The 18,794-nt window shown below is 47.0% G+C and overlaps 1 protein-coding gene and 1 long non-coding RNA gene across 55 annotated transcripts in view; one reads left to right on the forward strand and one right to left on the reverse strand.

Annotated features, from left to right (window-relative positions):
- The window catches only part of LOC118370751 (protocadherin gamma-C5-like), a 25,709-nt gene extending 11,956 nt beyond the window's left edge, over positions 1–13,753 (reverse strand). For all 50 annotated transcript variants that reach the window (XR_008116712.1, XR_008116698.1, XR_008116705.1 and 47 more), the window contains exons 1-2: positions 11,177–13,753; positions 3,358–3,416 (exon numbers count right to left, since the gene is read on the reverse strand). Coding sequence is in view for 2 of the 50 variants with exons in the window: in XM_052508477.1 (XP_052364437.1) it covers positions 3,358–3,416; positions 11,177–13,636 (2,519 nt within the window). In the remaining 48 variants the exon portion in view is untranslated. The remainder of the gene's footprint in view (positions 1–3,357; positions 3,417–11,176) is intronic.
- Positions 13,754–14,039: 286 nt separating this feature from the next.
- On the forward strand, positions 14,040–17,164 carry LOC127924103 (uncharacterized). 5 transcript variants are annotated; one of them, XR_008116751.1, is made up of 3 exons: positions 14,040–16,305; positions 16,392–16,517; positions 16,949–17,164. It is a non-coding gene; the product is annotated as an uncharacterized LOC127924103 (long non-coding RNA). The 5 variants fall into 5 exon arrangements; XR_008116749.1 differs by having other exon boundaries at positions 14,040–16,166; positions 16,267–16,517; XR_008116748.1 differs by having other exon boundaries at positions 14,040–15,741; positions 15,966–16,517.
- The last annotated feature ends 1,630 nt before the right edge of the window (positions 17,165–18,794 follow it).

The following is an 18,794-nucleotide window of genomic DNA, read 5'->3' on the forward strand; positions in this document are numbered from 1 at the left end:
GTTGTTTTGTTTAAAGTCTAATTTTGCATGCAGAGGAAGAAAAGGAGTAGACCTGCTCTTGATTACACTCACCAACTCCCATACCTCTTAGACAGACACACACACACACACACACACACACACACACACACACACACACACACACACACACACACACACACACACACACACACACACACACTTATAGGTCTGGCATTTCTCCTGATGGTTTTGATCCACATCAGTCCCTCAGTGATTGGACCATTTCAGTAGCTGTTTGATGGCCTAACGCAGTAGCACCAGGGGGTTGTGGGTAAAGGCTGTGCCCCTGTTTGAAGAGCCAGAGAAGAAACAGAATGGCACGCGAGGGGTTAAAAGGACGTGAGTGTCTCACATCCAGCTTACTGCCTTCTATGAGCTGCAGTAAAAAATAATGTGTGTGTGTGTTATTGGCTGCAGTAAAAAAAAAAACAAGTGACTGCCCTTCCTTTGGTCTCTGCTTGAAACCAATTAAAAACCCACTGGACAAAGGCATATGGACTGGGAAAGTAACCGGGGGAAGAGAGAGAGAGAGAGAGAGAGATTTTTGTTTTTAAGAAGTGGTGCGGTCCAGCTTGCCAAAATGTTCAGCCACATTTTTTTAAAGGGGGTATTACTTATATGCCAAAGTGCGAAGGAGTCCTTGACCAGTGCCAGCATCCCAAACGAGAACCAGACCAGGTTAAAGCGTGGTAAGTGGAGCCAGCAGGACCGCCATTTTGATTGGTTTCCTTTTGTGGACTAGAGAGACAAAGAGGACGCCTTGTTTATCACAAATTAGCATCTCCCTGCTCTATGACTTCCTGTGGTCCGAATAATCACTTCCTCCATTCAGGACTATCTCTTCCTGTGGCTGAGATGATGACTGGTCATGTCCAGAGGGATCAATCTAACTGGTCAGTCAGAGCTGCATCTGTAACCATGCATGAAACAGGCATCTTATCTAGGAGGAAGCCTTTCATACCGCTTCCTAAACTCTACTGTCCACTTCAACTATGGGAACTCTTGTCCAATCCTTCTATAAAGTCGAATGCATTCCAGTCCTTCTATAGACGTTCCTGTTCAATGCCCTCACAGCCAGCTGGGTCCAATCTCTCATCGGACAGTTGTTTCAAAGCCCTCCTTTTCTGGCCACCAGGAATAGGCATATCAGAAGAAGACCACAGAGCTATAGGAGATCTACAAGTGGCATTGTGTCTGGGAAACACAGCAAACTCAACTCTCTACTTGGGATAAAACACATTTTACACCAAACTAAAAAAAGGACAAATATTCGACAGTCTTTGATTCCACAGCCACACCACGCTGAGTAAAACTACCACGAAATACACACAGCGCACAAACTAAAAACCACACTGCACCGAAGTGAACCAATCGGAGATCCTCGTCAAAGTCTGACTTTCACAGAGAGACCAATAGCCCAGCTCGGCACAGGCTAGTGAATCTGCGCTATAGCTAAAGGGTCAGGGGTATCTACACACAGCGCTGCAGAGCTCTACCTACCTACAGGAAGAACCACTGTAGCTACTCTCTGCCCTTAACAACTGGTTTTAGATCAGTTTCCCTTACAACAGTTTCAACATGACCTATTTACGGGTGCCTCAACAACAAACAAAAAAACCGATCCAGAACAAGTTGTCGAGGCCATAAAGTGACCACACTCTCTATACTAATACACACGTTGATACCTTGTGCCTCGCTTCGGCGTCCATCTTATGTGATCACCATTGTGGTTGTAGAGACTGTCGAAACACAAGAGGAGTGTTACACTATTCCGTCTGGATCTACAGGCCAGGAAAAGATCAGGCAACATCAACTCGGCGGAGCTCTGCGTTTCTGTGGGATGTGTTGAGCCTGTGACATCCACATAATGGTTCAAAGAAGAAGTCAGGTTCTCCAAATGGATCGTTCCCAATGTACCCATAACCTCAGTGGCTTCCAACATGGAAAGCTCTCCTGTTTTTGTTCCTTGTTAAAACTCTGTGTGTGTGTGTGTGTGTGTGTGTGTGTGTGTGTGTGTGTGTGTGTGTGTGTGTGTGTGTGTGTGTGTGCGTGTGTGTGTGTGTGTGTGTGTGTCCCAAGTGGTAGGAGAAGCAAGCTAGGACTGGAGAGCCCACCCCGCACCCACTCAGATGGTTCTTGACTCATGGAATGTGTTGTGTAAAAGTTATGTTGTGGAAACTGTTGCGGCGTGATCAGCAGTTTGGCACACAATGTAGGCCAAATAACCGATGGAGAAACAGTCACACACACAAACTGATTTATGTCAGTAGATGCAGTTTCCCCTCCGCCACCATGAAACAGCCAATCACTGATGTCCAAACAGTATATCACAAGTGATCAATCAGATGCTATCACCCAGATGGAAACACAAACGCGATCAATGAGCTAGAATGTGTATATGTTAGTGCACTTATGTTCTCCCTTCCCCCACTCACTCTGCTCCCCTACTCTCCTCAGCAGTACTGAGTGATGGCACACAGACTCTGTGAGAGTAGAGGGAGGGAGAGGAATGGCGGCCATTTTGTGTGTGAGGCAGAGAGCAGCCTGTTCACTCAGAGGAGTCAGGGCTCAGATGGAATCTCAGGAGCTCCAGATTCTCATCTACACAAAGTCTCTGTGCCTCAGTTGCTGATATCACCTCCGCTGCACACAATGGGCCCATAAGCAAAGTATGTTCCTACTGCTTCCTAATATAATGTCTTTTTAAAATTGTATTATTTAACCTTTATTTAACTAGGCCAGTCAGTTAAGAACAAATTCTTATTTACAATGACGGTCTACCCCTTCCAAGCCTGGACGATTGCTGGCCAAATTGTGCGCCGCCCTATGGGACTCCCAATCACGGCCGGATGCGATGCGGCCTAGATTTGACCCAGGGACTGCAGTGACTGCCTCTTGCACTCCAGAGTGGCGCAGCGCCTTAGACAGCTCTGCCACTCAGGAGCCCAATGCCGTTCAGCAGATGCTAAATAATCCAAAATGGCTGACAGTAATGCGTGCATCCATTTTATGTATGGCTGGCCCATATGCTCTACCGACTGAGCCTCACAGGACCACAGCTTCTCCTTAATCCCATCTCTCTATCGCTCCCTCTCTTTCCTAGCCATCGCTCAATCTATGTCTCCCCATCTCGTGTGTGTGTGTGTGTGTGTGTGTGTGTGTGTGTGTGTGTGTGTGTGTGTGTGTGTGTGTGTGTGTGTGTGTGTGTGTGTGTGTGTGTGTGTGTGTGTGTGTGTGTGTGTGTGTGTGTGTGTGTGTGTGTGTGTGTGTGTGTGTGTGTGTGTGTGTGTGTGTGTGTGTGTGTGTGTGTGTGTGTGGAAGAGTCTATGTACTCACCCACTGGGTCCAGGTCTCTGTCCTTGTGTGAAGCGCCAGTCAGCGTTCGGAGGCTTTTGCTGTGAAGAGAACACAAAATACAACGTCAAATCTCTGTTTCTACACACCAACGGGACCACGGGACTGCCTGTCATATGTGTGTATTGTCTCTGTCCATCCGTGTGTGTGTGTTTACCAGAGGAGGCTGGCCGGAGGAGCTATAGGAGGACTGTCTCATTGTAATGGCTGGGATAGAATCACTGTAACAGTATCAAACATATGGAAACCAAATGTTTGACTCCGTTCCATTAACTCCATTCCATTACGATGAGCCTGTCCTCCTATAGCTCCTCCGGCCAGCCGCCTCTGGCGTGTAGTCTTTTCGCCTGTGGTCGGGGGGCTGAATAAATGGCATACATCTCTCAGCCTGGATGGGTGGCCATTTTGTTCTGAAATCCATGGAGGAGAAAATGTCAGTGAAGCGCACAGGGACACACACAGGGACACACACAGGGACACACACAGAGACACACACAGGGACACACACAGAGACACACACAGGGACTCCGCTCCCAATTACAGGCACAAAACAAAAACTCAACTAAATGTATGGGATTCCACAAGATATGGAGTAGAGATCTGTCCTTGTTGATGATTATATCCTCAATACGGTGCATCTAACTTCATAAAGCCTCCACTGAAGCTTTTACATGATCAATGTCTTTGTTTATCAGATTCAGACAAGATGAGGGCTTCATTGATGAGAAGCTCCCTAACATTGATTCACCAGGGTCAATACAAATAGGTGACACATAAACAGTGCTGGTCTAAAATGTGGTCTTGGCTGATTCACAGCGATAAGAACTCTGACATGATACTAGAATCATTAAGATCCCCAGGGCCATGACTGAGTGCCCCAAGGACTCCTCACGCTCTGCCTGTGTAATTCACAGCCCACTCAAAAAGACCTGATTGTGTTTTTCAACAGAAGCCAGAGAGAGAGGGGGAAAGAGAAGGAGAGAAAGAGAGAGAGGGGTGGAGAAGAAGAGAGAGAGGGGGAGAGAGTGAAAGAGAGAGGAGAGTCAGAGAGAGAGAGAGAGAGAGAGAGAGAGAGAGAGAGAGAGAGAGAGAGAGAGAGAGAGAGAGAGGGAGGGAGGGAGAAGAGAGAGAGAGAGGGGGGGAGAAGAGAGAGAAAGAGAGGGGGGGAGTGAAAGAGAGTGAAAGAGAGAGAGAGAGAGAGAGAGAGAGAGAGAGAGAGAGAGAGAGAGAGAGAGAGAGAGAGAGAGAGACATGGGAGAGAGCAGTCATAGAAAATAAGCATCAGCTGAATATAGCAGCTGTTTGTTGTTTCAATATGAACAGATACCGTGTGCGAAATTGACCAGAGAGGGAAGATTTGTTTTTTAGAAGAGATAAAAGCCTATCTCTGACCCCCTTCTCTTTATTCCTAAAGTCCCAACCCACATCCATTTTTCTTCCATCTCTACCTCTTGTCCCATCCCCTCTCTCTCCTCTCTTTCCCTTCCCCTCTCCCTTCCTCTCTCTCCCTCCCTCTGTGGTTTGGCAGTGAGGCGGTGAATAGACCCTTGGCTGTGTTCCAGACTCTGTCTCCTAATCGACAATGGAGGAGAGAACAGGAGAGAAGAGAGAGGCTCCCCAGACAAACTAGCCAGCCCGCCTCCCGTGCATTATTAACACAAGTGTTCTACCACAGAGAGACCAGAGAGGGAAAGGGCAGAAGAGAGAGAAGAAGAGGGTATGGGGAGAGAGCGAGAAACACGCTATCCAATTTCAATAACACCTTCACCACCAACGTGTCATTTACAAGCTGCGCCAAAATGACCCACTACGGGTTTACATTTCTGTCTACTCCAGGGTCTCTGATTTCATCGCATGTAACACAATAATACACATCACTCGCTCTTTGTGCAAATTCTATCCTGTTAAGGATTCTGTAGATGGATTCAGACGAGCAGATGGACTCGAGGCAGCCATCTTTAATGGTTGGCTATCTGGTTACATATGATTTGCAAGAATGTAAATAAAACAGGAACACCCAGGTCTTTGAACTACGAATAGGCCTCTAAATTAGAGAATGGTGACTGGGAGGGAAGAAACAGGTGGGCGGACGTGTAATCTAATCTTCTCCGCTTGTCCAGTGGGTATTTTGTCTCAATCTGAGAGACAGACTGACAGATGTATATTTCCCCCTTTCGCTCTGCTGGTGTGGCGGCAGTCACCATGGCAGTAAAGGGGAAAAGGAGAACAAGTGATTTTTCATCTGAAAACGAGTAGGGGACCCAGCATTCCAGCTGTGTGACGCTCAGTGCAGCCACATAAAAATAAAAAAAAAACCTGTCTCACTCCCAGAGGTCATTCCCAAGGTCAGGTCCCGCCACAGGCATGTAGGGAACAAAAGGAAACAGACTCGCGGCTCGGCTGACGTTCCACCGCCACCGGAACGCTATGAGATCTGAGTAAGCATGTCCTATACTGTTACTGTTACTGAGGTGCGTTCACAGGTCACACATGAAAAGGGTCAAGAGCACAACCTTCTGTTAGAACATCAACAGTTCTCAAGTAAATGTGTTCTTACTTTCTGCCCTTAAAAATCCACCCATAATACTCCTGATAGGGTTCGGTGCAGTGCTCCAGATAGATGATCCAGAGTCAGTTATTAAGGGTAGAAACCAGAAAGTGACCAGAGTGGATGAAAAACCCACTGAACTCCCTCAGTGAGAAGCTCTGTCTGCTCTGAGGTCAGATAGGGATTATGGTTCTCCTGTTCTGATCCATAGAGACTTACCAGACTGACTGCTTCTAACACAGTTACCACTATCACTGGACAGAGTTACACTAATAGGTAGAGAACCTACTGCCTTACAAACTGTTCATGTCCCTAAGCTACAATAAACAGAAATATACACACAACATGTAAAGTGTTGGTCCCATGTTTCATGAGCTGAAATGACAGATTCCCAAAATGTTCCATACTCACAAAAAGCGTATTTCTCTCAGATTTTGTGCACAAATTTGTTTACATCCCTGTTAGTGAGCATTTCTCTTTTGTCAAGATAATGTATCCACCTGACCGATGTGGCATATCAAGAAGATGATTTAAACAGCATGATCATTACACCTTGTGCTGGGGAAAATAATAGGCCACTCTAAAATGTGCAGTTTGGTCACACAGCACAATGCCACAAATGTCTCAACTTTTGAGGGAGTGTGCAATTGGCATGCTGACTACAGGAATGTCCACCAAAGCTGTTGCCAGATAATTGAATGTTAATTGCTCTACCATAAGCCACCTCCAATGTTGTTTTAGAGAATTTCGCAGTACGTCCAACCAGCCTCACAACCGCAGACCACGTGTATGGCGTTGTGCGGGCAAGCAGTTTGCCGATGTCAACATGGTGGCGGTGGGGTTACGATATGAGCAGGCATAAACTACGGACAACGAACACCATTGCATTTTATCGTTGGCAATTTGAATGCACAGAGATACCGCAACAAGGTCCTAAGGCCCATTGTCGTGCCATTCATCTGCCTCCAACACCTCATGTTTCAGCGTGACAATGCACGGCCCCATGTCACAAGGATCTGTACACAATTCCTGGAAGCTGAAAATGTCCCAGTTCTTCCATGGCCAGCATATTCCCCAGACATATCACCCATTGAGCATGTTTGGGATGCTCTGGATTGATATGTACGACAGCGTGTTCCAGTTCCCACCAATAACCAGCAACTTTGCAGAGCCATCGAAGAGGAGTGGGACAATGTTCCACTGGCCACAATCAATAGCCTGATCAACTCTATGTGAAGGAGATGTGTCATGCTGCATGAGACAAATGGTGGTCACACCAGATACTGACTGGTTTCCTGATCCACGCCCCTACCTTTAAAGAAAAATGGTGTCTCTGACCAACAGATGCATATCTGGATCCTAGTCATGTGAAATCCATAGATTAGGGCCTAATTAATGTATTACAGTTGACTAATTTACTTGGTCATGTATACTGACCTTCCTGGCCAGGTCTCCCTTGAAAAAGAGACTCTGGGACTCAATGGGTTTTTCCTGGTTAAATAAAGGTTAAATAAAAAATATTTTTTTAAATAACTCAGTATACATGTCGCCTTTATATTTTTGTTCAGTTTACATGAAAACAGTATTATTTGTACAGACAACGGCAGAGAATTGTATGGACTGAGGATTTATCTCAGTCCATATCTGTTCTTTATCTGATAAAGAAGGACGATCACAGAGTCAAAGCTCTGGACACACACAAGAGGAAAAGGCGCTAATCGCTGGGACATGAACATCTGGGCTCCATCCCAGTGTGCGTCCCGAGTCCGACCCGGAAAAGAAAGCACATCTGGTTCAGTGGATGAATGAGAGGATAACTCTTTGAGCACTGGCCATAATCTGATGAATGGGAGGACATTCATCGGCAGGATTCTTCCCGCTGAAAAACACACACACACACGCGCACACTTCACACACAAACCTTCCACTGGCATGGTTCTCACACAGGCCGGGCCCCACCTGGTGCTGTGTGTCGTGTGAGGAAGTTACGGTTTCCAAACGCAAACACACACCCATACACACCAAAAATACACGCGCTCACACCCACACCTCTTGGCATTGACAGAACTGCGGCTAGACTGCACCTGGTGCTCTGTCTGAAAGAGGAAGTCCTAACAGTCTCCCAACCCACATCCCCACACACCAACTCCCACACAATATTCTCCCGGCTATCACAATAAATGCTTTTCAGTTCCATTGTCCTCCTAAGCCATTCAGATGATGACACTGGGGGGGAAACAGATTATCATGAATCCTAATACTGAAAGCTATACGGATCCTAGAGACAGAGTCGACAATGCAGGACCTGCAAGGAGGATAAGTCCAGGACTGGAGACAAAATGAGAGACGAAAACAAGGGGAAAGGCTTTTGGTGAGATTTATACTGACACACTGGACCCCACTGAGTCACCTCCGGGATGGGTTCACCGAGCCACGCGGGCCAATTGGCAGCGTGTGCTGCTTCTTCATCCGCGAGAACAGAGTATTTACAAAAACGCTCCCACATCTAGTTGTTGCACGTGACCACGCGCCCTGTAACCTGATCTCATCGTTTCATTTCGGGAATTTGCTGCAATTGGATGATAACCCATTCATTCTGTGTGGTTACAGAGTTAACTCCGAAAGGTTACAGGGTTCAGACAGAAACGACTCGAAGGGTTAAGTCTGGGAATTCCCTCCAAGTGGTTAAGGTATAGGGCTAATGGCTTGGCGAAGGCTTTAAACAAAACAATTAAAAAACAATACGCGGCTTCCATTACGTATCATTCCAGCACTCTCCTTGCTCGCTCGAGAACTGAACTGCCGCGGCGCGCTGGTCTAAAGCAGCGCGCTCTGGCTCTGAGCCTGCCGAGTTTGAGCCAAGCGCTTGTGCCATCTTTTGTTTTTGGGGAGTGCCCGACGAAGGCACCTGTCGACGTCCTCAGGACCTTTACGAACGTCCAAAACCGACGTCTCTTTCTCGCGACCAGCGTGTGTGTGCGCAGACCCTGACATACAGATCTAGCCACATAATGTAAATGTGACCGCACACACATACCCTCAATGTGGGGGTTTGTACTACACACTCAGTACTACACGCTCACAACTACACACTCCGACGGTTCCATGTACAACAGGCCTTTGAGGAGGAACTACACACTGCTGTTGAAATGATAGAAGTCACCACTCTGTTTGCCACAATGGGACCCTGGGGACATAGGGCCTTGCTAAGATTACATCTTGCTGTAGGGCTTGGAGCGCCTGACTATACACTGTATACACACACGCTGATTGTGTCCCCTCTGTGGCGCTAGTCCATTAGAGGCCAATCTGTCTGTCACTGCGGCACACGTGCGTAATGTGATTCCCTCACTGTCTTTCTCTCTTTCCCTCCATCCCTCTCGCCCTCCCTCTATCGTTGCTGTACTACACGTGTCACTGGAGCAGGGGGACAGATGGTACCCTAACGACCATGGTGTGTAGAGAGAGAGAGCATCAGCTGAATATAGCAGCTGTTTGTTGTTTTAATATGAACAGATACAGTGTGCGAAATTGACCAGAGAGGGAGGGAGAAGAGAGAGAAAGAGAGGGGGGGAGAAGAGAGAGAAAGAGAGGGGGGGAGTGAAAGAGAGAGAGAGAGAGAGAGAGAGAGAGAGAGAGAGAGAGAGAGAGAGAGAGAGAGAGAGAGAGAGAGAGAGAGAGAGAGAGAGAGAGAGAGAGAGAGATAGATAGATAGATAGATAGATAGATAGATAGATAGATAGATAGATAGATAGATAGATAGATAGATAGATAGAGAGATAGACAGAGAGAGAGAGATAGACAGAGAGAGAGAGATAGATAGATAGATAGATAGATAGATAGATAGAGAGAGAGAGAGAGAGAGAGATAGACAGAGAGAGAGATAGACAGAGAGAGAGATAGACAGAGAGAGTCATGATGACCATGACAGTCACGAAAGGAAAAACAGACCAATAGAAAATCAGATAACCAGGAAAACACCCGTGCTCTCCCATCATGAGATATAAGCTGTGTAATTCACCAGAGACGCATAGCCTAGACAAGAGGCATTATGACAAACTAAAACCAGCACACTACCCACTGCCCTCTTCCTGTAGGGACTTTACCAAAACTATAATCACTAGCTGGGCTAAAGGAAAAAGGGATTAAACAAATGAAAAAGGAGAAAGAGGCCACTGAGTCTCTCCACATGAATCATCAAAACTAGAGCACTGGCAGCCATCTTGGAAATGAAGATATACACAGTTAGTCAGTGAACAGGGAGGGGTCCTCTGCATGTACTGCATGTGGACAGTCAGAACATAACTTTTCATCCACACCCCGGAACACAGAGTGAAATGGTATTTCCTAACAAGTGCTCTGGGAATGAGGTTTGGGAATGTTTGACTAGAGCTGCAGCCACAGGCACACAGACAGCCACACAGGGTGAGGTCACGGTTGGCCATGTGACTCAGACATGGCATGGAACCAATCAAGGTTCAGAGGACAATAGGAAGTGAGGTCACGTGCTGACCCCTGGAATTCCTTTTTTTTTTTTTCAGCCACCGCTTTACTCTTTGACCTATTCCCCCCTTTTCTCTCTTTCCTTCCCTCTGTTCCATCCTCCCCCTTCCTCACACCCCCTCCTCTTTTCCACCCCCCTCTCTCTTCCTCGCTCTCTGTCATCCGGTCCCCCTCCACTTCCTATCTCACTATGCTATTACTCTAAGCTCTGGTATCTTTTTTCATCTGTCATTACTCTCCTCCTCTCCATCTGTCAAAACCACCCCATTCCCTCTTCCCCTCTACCCCTCTCTGCACTCCTATCCATCCATTCCCTCTCTCCCTCTTTCTCTTGTAGAACATTGCTTCCCTGCTGATCTCGTTTAGTAATTGGAAGTCCGAGAGAGCGAGGGAGACTGCATCTCCTATGAAATATTAAAGCAATTCTCCCCTCCTTCATTTCCTCCCCTCACTGGCTAGCAGGGCGACACAGTTATATGAGCTATCTACAATACCACACACATCATGAAGAGAGGGTTGAGGGTCAACAACACTAGGCTTTAGGATAAATACTGCATTGCTACGTGACTTAGTCAGTCTAGGTCAGCAGGCTCAATTGGGTAAGCTAAGTGAATAAAAACCAGGATCTTAGGATAAACCTTTCAATGTCAATGCTTATAACCTAGTACTTACAGACCTATGTCATTGGTCAAGTGATTTTCACAATACTCGATTGGCCAGTATCCCGCCTCCTCCCCCCAGCGCCCTCACCTCAATGGCTGAGTTCATTAGGTGCTTCCTGTTGAGTGTCATGCTGAGGGTGTTGTTGTGACTCATCATGGGCGTCTTGACAAACACAAAGTCACTTCGGCTGGAGATGGTGGAGTAGCAGGGTCTGTAGGTCCGTGTTCCTGGGGGGTCCTGAGCTCCTCCCACTACCTCCATGTAACGGATGGGTCCGTCTGTGTTGAGCTGCAGATGGAGGTCCTTGCTGGGTCTCTGATGGTGGGCCCTGCTGGGCCGGTGGTGGCTGTAGCAGCAGCCTGTCCCTCCGAGGTCGCTGCGGTGGCGGAGGCATCGCACCATGAGGATGAGGAAGGTGAGGAAGAACACGGCCGAGACACAGGCCAGCGAGATGATGAGGTACAGGGTGATGTCAGGCATGCCGGTGCGACGCATCACAGACGTCTTCCGGTTGTCCGTGGCAGCGTCGCTGGTGCCCTTCTCCTCCACGGTCACTGTGATGGCCACAGTGGTGGAGAGAGTGGGCTCGCCGTTGTCCTGGACGACCACGATGATGTCATAGGCGGAGCCGCCCTCCTCCTCGGCTAGTTTGCGGGCGGTGCGGAGCTCCCCAGTGTGGGGGCCGATGCGGAAGAGACCAGCGTGTGGCCCTGGGGCGATGGAGTAGAACAGCCAAGCGTTATGTCCACTATCAGGGTCCACCCCTACTAGTTTATTAATGAGATGACCCGGCCCAGCCGACTGGGGTACACTCAGCAGCAGCCCCATGTCCTGGGGGAAGGGCGGATATATGATGAGGGGCGCGTTGTCGTTAAGATCCACTACGAACACATGCACGGTGACGTTGGCAGTCCGGGGTGGCGCCCCGGCGTCTCGGGCTTGCACCTCGATACGGAAGGCATTGAGGGTCTCATGGTCTAGGGAACGCATGCTGTAGATATGTCCAGTCTCTGGGTTGATGTAGACATAGGAGGAAATGAGGGAGCCCTGAACCATGCTGGGCAGGATGGAGAAGGAGACACGGGCATTGTCCCCTGTGTCCGGGTCAGAGGCCGTCACCATGGTGATGGGGGTGCTGAGATCGTTGTTCTCTGGGACGTCCACTGAATAGGAGGGCTGGGAGAATGAAGGAGCGTTGTCGTTCACATCTGATAGCTTGACCACGAAGGTCGTCCGCGACGACAGGGGAGGGGAGCCCGCGTCGGTCGCCATGATGACCACAGTGTACTCTGCCATGGTCTCTCGGTCCAGGTTGCCATCCGTGACGAGATTGTAGTGCTCACCAAAGGCAGAGTTGAGTTTGAAGGGCAGGCCGGACTGGACCTTTAATGTCACCTCCCCATTCTCACCAGAGTCCAGGTCCCTTGCACTGATGAGGGCGATGACTGTACCAGGAGCTGCGTCCTCTCTGATGGGACTGGTCAGTGACGTCAACGTTAACTCTGGAGAATTGTCATTCACATCAGTGACGTCAACTATAATGTTACAGGAACCCTCCATGGCGGGGGTTCCCCCATCCCTGGCCTGCACGGTGATGTGATATTCATTCGCTGTCTCATAGTCCACCTGGCCATTTACACGGATCTCCCCGGTTTTAGAATCCACGCTGAATAGCTTGAGCACCCGGTCCTGCGTGTATTTACTAAACAGGAAGGAGATCTGCCCATTCTGACCGTAATCCGCATCGGTCGCGTTCAGTTTCGTTACTAAAGTGCCCGGTTCAACATTCTCCAAAATGCTAACTTTTTTCACCGGGTCTTCAAAGACGGGCGCATTGTCATTGACATCCAGAATTTTTATGAGTAAAAGAGTGGATCCAGACTTCTCCGGCTTTCCCCCGTCTACCGCAGTGAGCAACAGGCGAAACGAGGCCTGCGTCTCCCTATCCAAAGCCTTCTCTAAAACTAATTCCGGGAACTTACTCCCGTCACTTTTCGTTTCCACATTCAAAACAAAGCAGTCGTTGGGTGCGAGGTGATAAGTGCGCAGAGAGTTGATACCCACATCTGGGTCGTGCGCACTCTCCAGTCGGAACCGGGTGCCCGGTGCGGCCGCCTCTGATATCTCCAAGGAAATATTCTTAGTGGAAAACTGCGGCGCATTGTCATTCGCATCCACAATATCCACAAGAACCCGGTGTATTGCTAAAGGGTTCTCAAGTACAATCTCAAGATGTAGTGAACACGTTGAACTTAATTCGCACATGTGTTCCCTGTCAATTGTCTGTCTAATAACCAAATCCCCAGTCGCATGGTTTACCTCGAAGTACTGAGCGTTAGATTCCGAGATCACCCGCAATTTTCTCTGAATTATCCTCTGAGCCGTGAGGCCCAAATCCTTAGCGATATTCCCGACCACAGCCCCGGGTCTTAGCTCCTCCAAAATAGAGTAGCTGAGTTGCGCGGTCGCGCCTGTAAAGCACGCCAGAGAAAACCATAGACTCAGCACTGGCCACCCTCCGTAGCCTTTCCTCTGTCTGGATTCCATTATGAGGGATCCGCGGGGTCCGGGGGATGGAAAATGTTCAAAGTTAATATTTTACCGTAACTCATCTATAGTCTCGGGAAAACGACGCTACCAGGCTGTCGGTAAACACTTCCGTTTAAGAAAAAGTGCGGTGGGAAGTTTAGAAGTTATCATGACGCCCTAATTCTATACGGAAAATAAAGAGGAAAAGTAAGACTCCATGAAGGATCGGCTAAAACTCTCCACACTCGTCTCCTCTGCTCTGCTCCTCTCTGGGGCGGGGACACAAACACCCGTTTCCCATTGGCGGAGAAGCCGGGACTCGCTCCCCACACAGAACTCTCTCACAAAGCAGAGAGTGAGTGAAAACTTAAGAGGCACTCATTTTGGATTTACCATCAAGGTAGAGACATGTTACACGCTAAAGACATTACCTTTAGAGCAAAACAACTCAGAATTCACGACGACGAGGCCATGGAACTTATAAAAACATATCATTTTTAAAAAGCGACTTATGCCATTTCCAAGCGCTTAATGCACAGACCGGCACAAAGGGTGGGTATAAAACCACAAGAGTAAGTATGAACTTGTTACTATGTTTTGTCAATGAACAGAACTACTTACATTGAATATAAGCAAAGTTACGCAAAGTAACTGATGGACTCACGATCAAATTGCAATGATGGACGTAGCCGCAAGGCGGCATGGTTATCAAATTATATACTTTCCAGAGGTGTTGATAACGCTTGAACCATGTGCCATGATGTAAAACCACAGATTGGGTCTTGGCAAGGAGACAGCAATGCCATTGATAACCAACATAACAACCGTTGGCCTACTTTACATCCCTTTGTATGTATTAGGCCTGCTTACACAGATAATGAATGACATGTGAACTTATCACGTTTGATCCCGTGCAATTTCTACCTATTGACAAAATACGTTAATGAGAAAGTATAAAGCTATGATATAGGCCTAAAGAAATCCGTATTGTTCACTGGTACGCTAACGAAGTAATCGTTTGACTGATGTCAATTCCATATTTGGATAAACCTACATGTGATTACTGTTATGAATAGCCAAATATACTTCACATTTAAAAAAAAAAATGATGAGCTGTTGATAAGTGTGAACCGTTAATCCTTTTTCTGAACTACTTTGCAAACATGTATTAACCTGCAGATCCAGATATCATCCATTCTCATAGGCTACAACATTAAGGTGAATGTAGATACGGGTAAGAATGTTTTGGTGCTAATATTAGGCTGACATTCTATCCAATACCACAGCATTGTTGAATACTCATGTCTGATTGCCTAAAAGGGCATTCCAGAATGGACATTATAACCAGACAACGGGACAGTTGTGGAAAAGATATCTGGACAGTTGCAAAATATATCGGGACACCTTGCAATCATGACGCAATATGTGCCGACACGTGCCAAACGTTCTTGCTCCAAAGTGACAACAACACAAACCGAAATTGGATACATTGTAAACCCAGGTCCAACAAGGAAACATGTAGGTAGTTAATTAGCATTGATTTGTTTTTTTTTGCAGAAAAAACTATGTTTTGGTACATCTGATGAACTAATGTGGTGAGTGATGAACATGAATTTCTCCGGCCCCCTGCCACAGATATCTGAAGTGTTGAGGGTAGTGTGTAATTGGCATGCTGACTGCAGGAATGTCCACCAGAGATGTTGCCAGAGAATTGAATGTTCATTTCTCTACCATAATCCAATAATCACCTCTAATGTTGTTATAGAGAATTTGGCAGTACGTCCAACCGGGTCTCACAACCTCAGACCACGTGTAACCATTTCCAGCCCAGGACCTCCACATCCACCTGCGGGATCATCTGAGACCCGCCACCCTGACAGCTGATGAAACTGTAGGTTTGCACAACAACTGAAGAATTTCTGCACAAACGGTCAGAAACCGTCTCAGGGAAGCTCATCTGCGTACTCGTCATTCTCACCAGGGTCTTAACCAGACTGCAGTTCGGCGTTGTAACCGGCTTCAGTGGGTAAATACTCACCTTTGATGGCATGCTGGAGATGTGTGCTCTTCACGGAATAAATCCCAGGTTCAACTGGCAGACAGCGTTTTATGGTGTTGTATGGGTGAGCAGTTTGCTGATGTCAATGTTGTGAACAGAGTACCCCATGGTGCCGGTGGGGTTATGGAATGGGCAAGCATAAGCTATTGACAATGAACACAATTGTATTTTATTGGTGGCAATTTGAATGCACAGAGCTACTGTGACGAGATCCTGTACTCTACAAATGAAGGATTCAACAAGGGTTCTTCTAAGATCCTCAAAGTTCTTTGAATAACCTATTTTCAGTACTTGGCACAGAAAATAGCCCCCAAAAAATGTATTCCAAGACCACCATGGGAGGTGGGGCTCATCGAGGAATCTCTTTAGTTGGTGGGGTTTCTTGCAAGAACCTATAACTGCCCAACTGAAACATTTGGATTTGAATTTGAAAGGACAGCAGGTGCAGGCACTTAACCGAAAAAAATGTAAAGATCCCCTCAATTAAAGGTAAGTTTTGGTCCCTTGTGTGAAATCAATCGATATTGTTTTATGATGATACCGTCTATCGGTTCATATTTGTGCAAATCTTTCTAAAAAAAAAAAACAGAAAATGGACACAATTCATTGGATATCAATCAGCAAAGAGGTGAGAATATGTAGGCTTCAAGAATAATGTTGAAGACTAGCTGTATTGGGTGCAGGTGACTGAACGGCTCACTTTTGTGTCTACAGGTATACCGACGAGGAGGCATACAAAAGGTATATCAATTGCTCTTGGTGTGTTATGCAGAGCCCACTTACCACCCGCCTCCCTTACCTCTTCAATGAATACCCCAATACCCCTACATTATGGACAAGGTATGTGTAAGAATACTGTCGTGTGCATGTTTTGTTGGTCATCTGTACAATGACTATTTTGGGGATTCACAGACTTGACCCTCTCTACACTGATGAATATAACAGGAGACCCTGTTCGATCACCGTTCACTGGAAAAATCATTCTGCCGATGGATACTGTCACGTTCTGACCTTAGTTCCTTTTTTTTATGTCTCTATTTTTTGGTTTGGTCAGGGCGTGAGTTGGGGTGGGCATTCTCTGTTTTTGTTCTATGTTTTGTATTTCTGTGTTTGGCCTGGTATGGTTCCCAATCAGAGGCAGCTGTCTATCATTGTCTCTGATTGAGAACCATACTTAGGTAACCTGTGTTTGTGGGTAGTTGTTTCCTGTTTTGTGTTTTGTCACCTGATAGGACTTTTTCGTATTTTCACCTTTGTTATTTTGTGTTCAGGTTAATAAAGTTAACATGGACACGTACCACGCTGCATTTTGGTCCGATCCTTCATATTCCTCATCAGACGAGGACGAGAATCGTCACAGATACGGAGAACACTAACACCAACACGCCAGAGGATATACCCATTATACTTGGGGCTCTGCTGGGAGTTTCTCATATTTGGATGTTTTAATTCTGCTTTGCCACTAAAATAATAATAAACACTGACAACTAAAATATTGGGTCATTGTTGTTATTGTTATGCGTATAATAATATTGGAGGTGGGGGGTTAGTTAAAACATTTAGCTTATTCAAAAGGTTCTTTGAGGAACCATTAAAAGGGGTTATTCAAAGAACTTATAGGGGATCCCCCACAGTGTAAATGTATCCAAAAGCGTTAGATTTTTACAGTGTAAGGCTCACTGTCGTGCCATTCATCTGCCGCAGTAACCTCATGTTTCAGCATGATGATGCACGGCCCCATGTCGCAAGGATCTGTACACATTTCCTAGTAGCTGAAAATGTCCCACTTCTTCCATGGCCTGCATACTCACCAGATTTGTCACCCATTGAGCATGTTTGGGATGCTCTGGATTGACATGTTCGACAGCGTGTTCCAGTTCCCACCAATATACAGCAGCTTCACACAGACATTGAAGAGGAGTGGGACAACACTCCACAGGCCACAATCAACAGCCTGATCAACTCTATGTGAAGGAGATGTGTCACGCTGGATGGGGCAAATGGTGGTCACCCCAGATACTGACTGGTTTTCTGATCCACGCCACTACCTTTTTTTTAAGGTATCTGTGACCAACAGATGCATATCTGTATTCCCAGTCATCTGAAATCCATAGATTAGGGCTGAACTTATTTATTTAAATTGACTGATTTCTTTATATATATGAACTGTCTGTCAGTAAAATCTTTGAAATTGTTGCACGTTGCGTTTATATTTTTTGTTCAGTGTATTTATAGCTTGTAGCCTTTTGTTTGATATGCTCCGCCTCGTCCTGCTGCGCCAGCAATTATTTCCAAGGCAGTATAGGCTACAGAGCGTTTATCTTGTACATAAGCTGCACCCTGATACTTTAAACGTCTCGAGGTGGGTTGGTCTCCACTCACTGATGATGACATAGCCTATAGGAAAACTACACTCTGAATACTCATGATAGGACGTCATATTAAAGGCACTAGAGTCAGGAATCATAGTCGTGACAATGGTACAGCTCACCGCTCACCTGCTGGCTCTCAAAGGTCCAGGCGCTGTCGGGTAAAGACGCGTCTAGGACGTTGATCATCTCCTTAAAGTCAGTGGTGCTGCTGGGCTTAACGAAGGTGAAATCACTGAACTCTGACATGGGAGAGAGACAGGACCTGAAGGACTGACTCTGAGACAACATGTCCCCCCCCAGGACCTCCACGTACTTAATCGGTCCGTCAGTGTTGAGCTGAATCTGCAGGTTTCTGTTGGGGTTCTTGTAGTCGTCCATGTCGTCCCGTCTCATGCAGCAACTACCGCTGCTCCTGCTGTTTCTAACACACTTGACTGCTAAGATGATGAAGGTCACCATAGACAGGACGGACACCGAGGCCAGAGAGAGAATCAAATACAGGGTGATTCTCCCGCTTTTCTTGCTAGTCTCTGGCCCTTTCTGCCGAGGATCCAAGATGGGTTCGTGGAGCCCGTCCTCTACCAGTATGGTCAGTGTGACCGTGGTGGACTGGACCGGCACCCCGTCATCCTGTATCTCTATAAGCAGCCTCTGAGAGGAGTCGTCCTGTTCGGACACAGCGCGTTTAGTCCTCACCTCCCCCGTGTAAAGATTGACACTGAACAGAGACGCGTCTGTGGCCTCC

The sequence above is a fragment of the Oncorhynchus keta genome, chromosome 4 (genome assembly GCF_023373465.1).
Source record: "Oncorhynchus keta strain PuntledgeMale-10-30-2019 chromosome 4, Oket_V2, whole genome shotgun sequence".
Classification (NCBI taxonomy): Eukaryota; Metazoa; Chordata; class Actinopteri; order Salmoniformes; family Salmonidae; genus Oncorhynchus; species Oncorhynchus keta.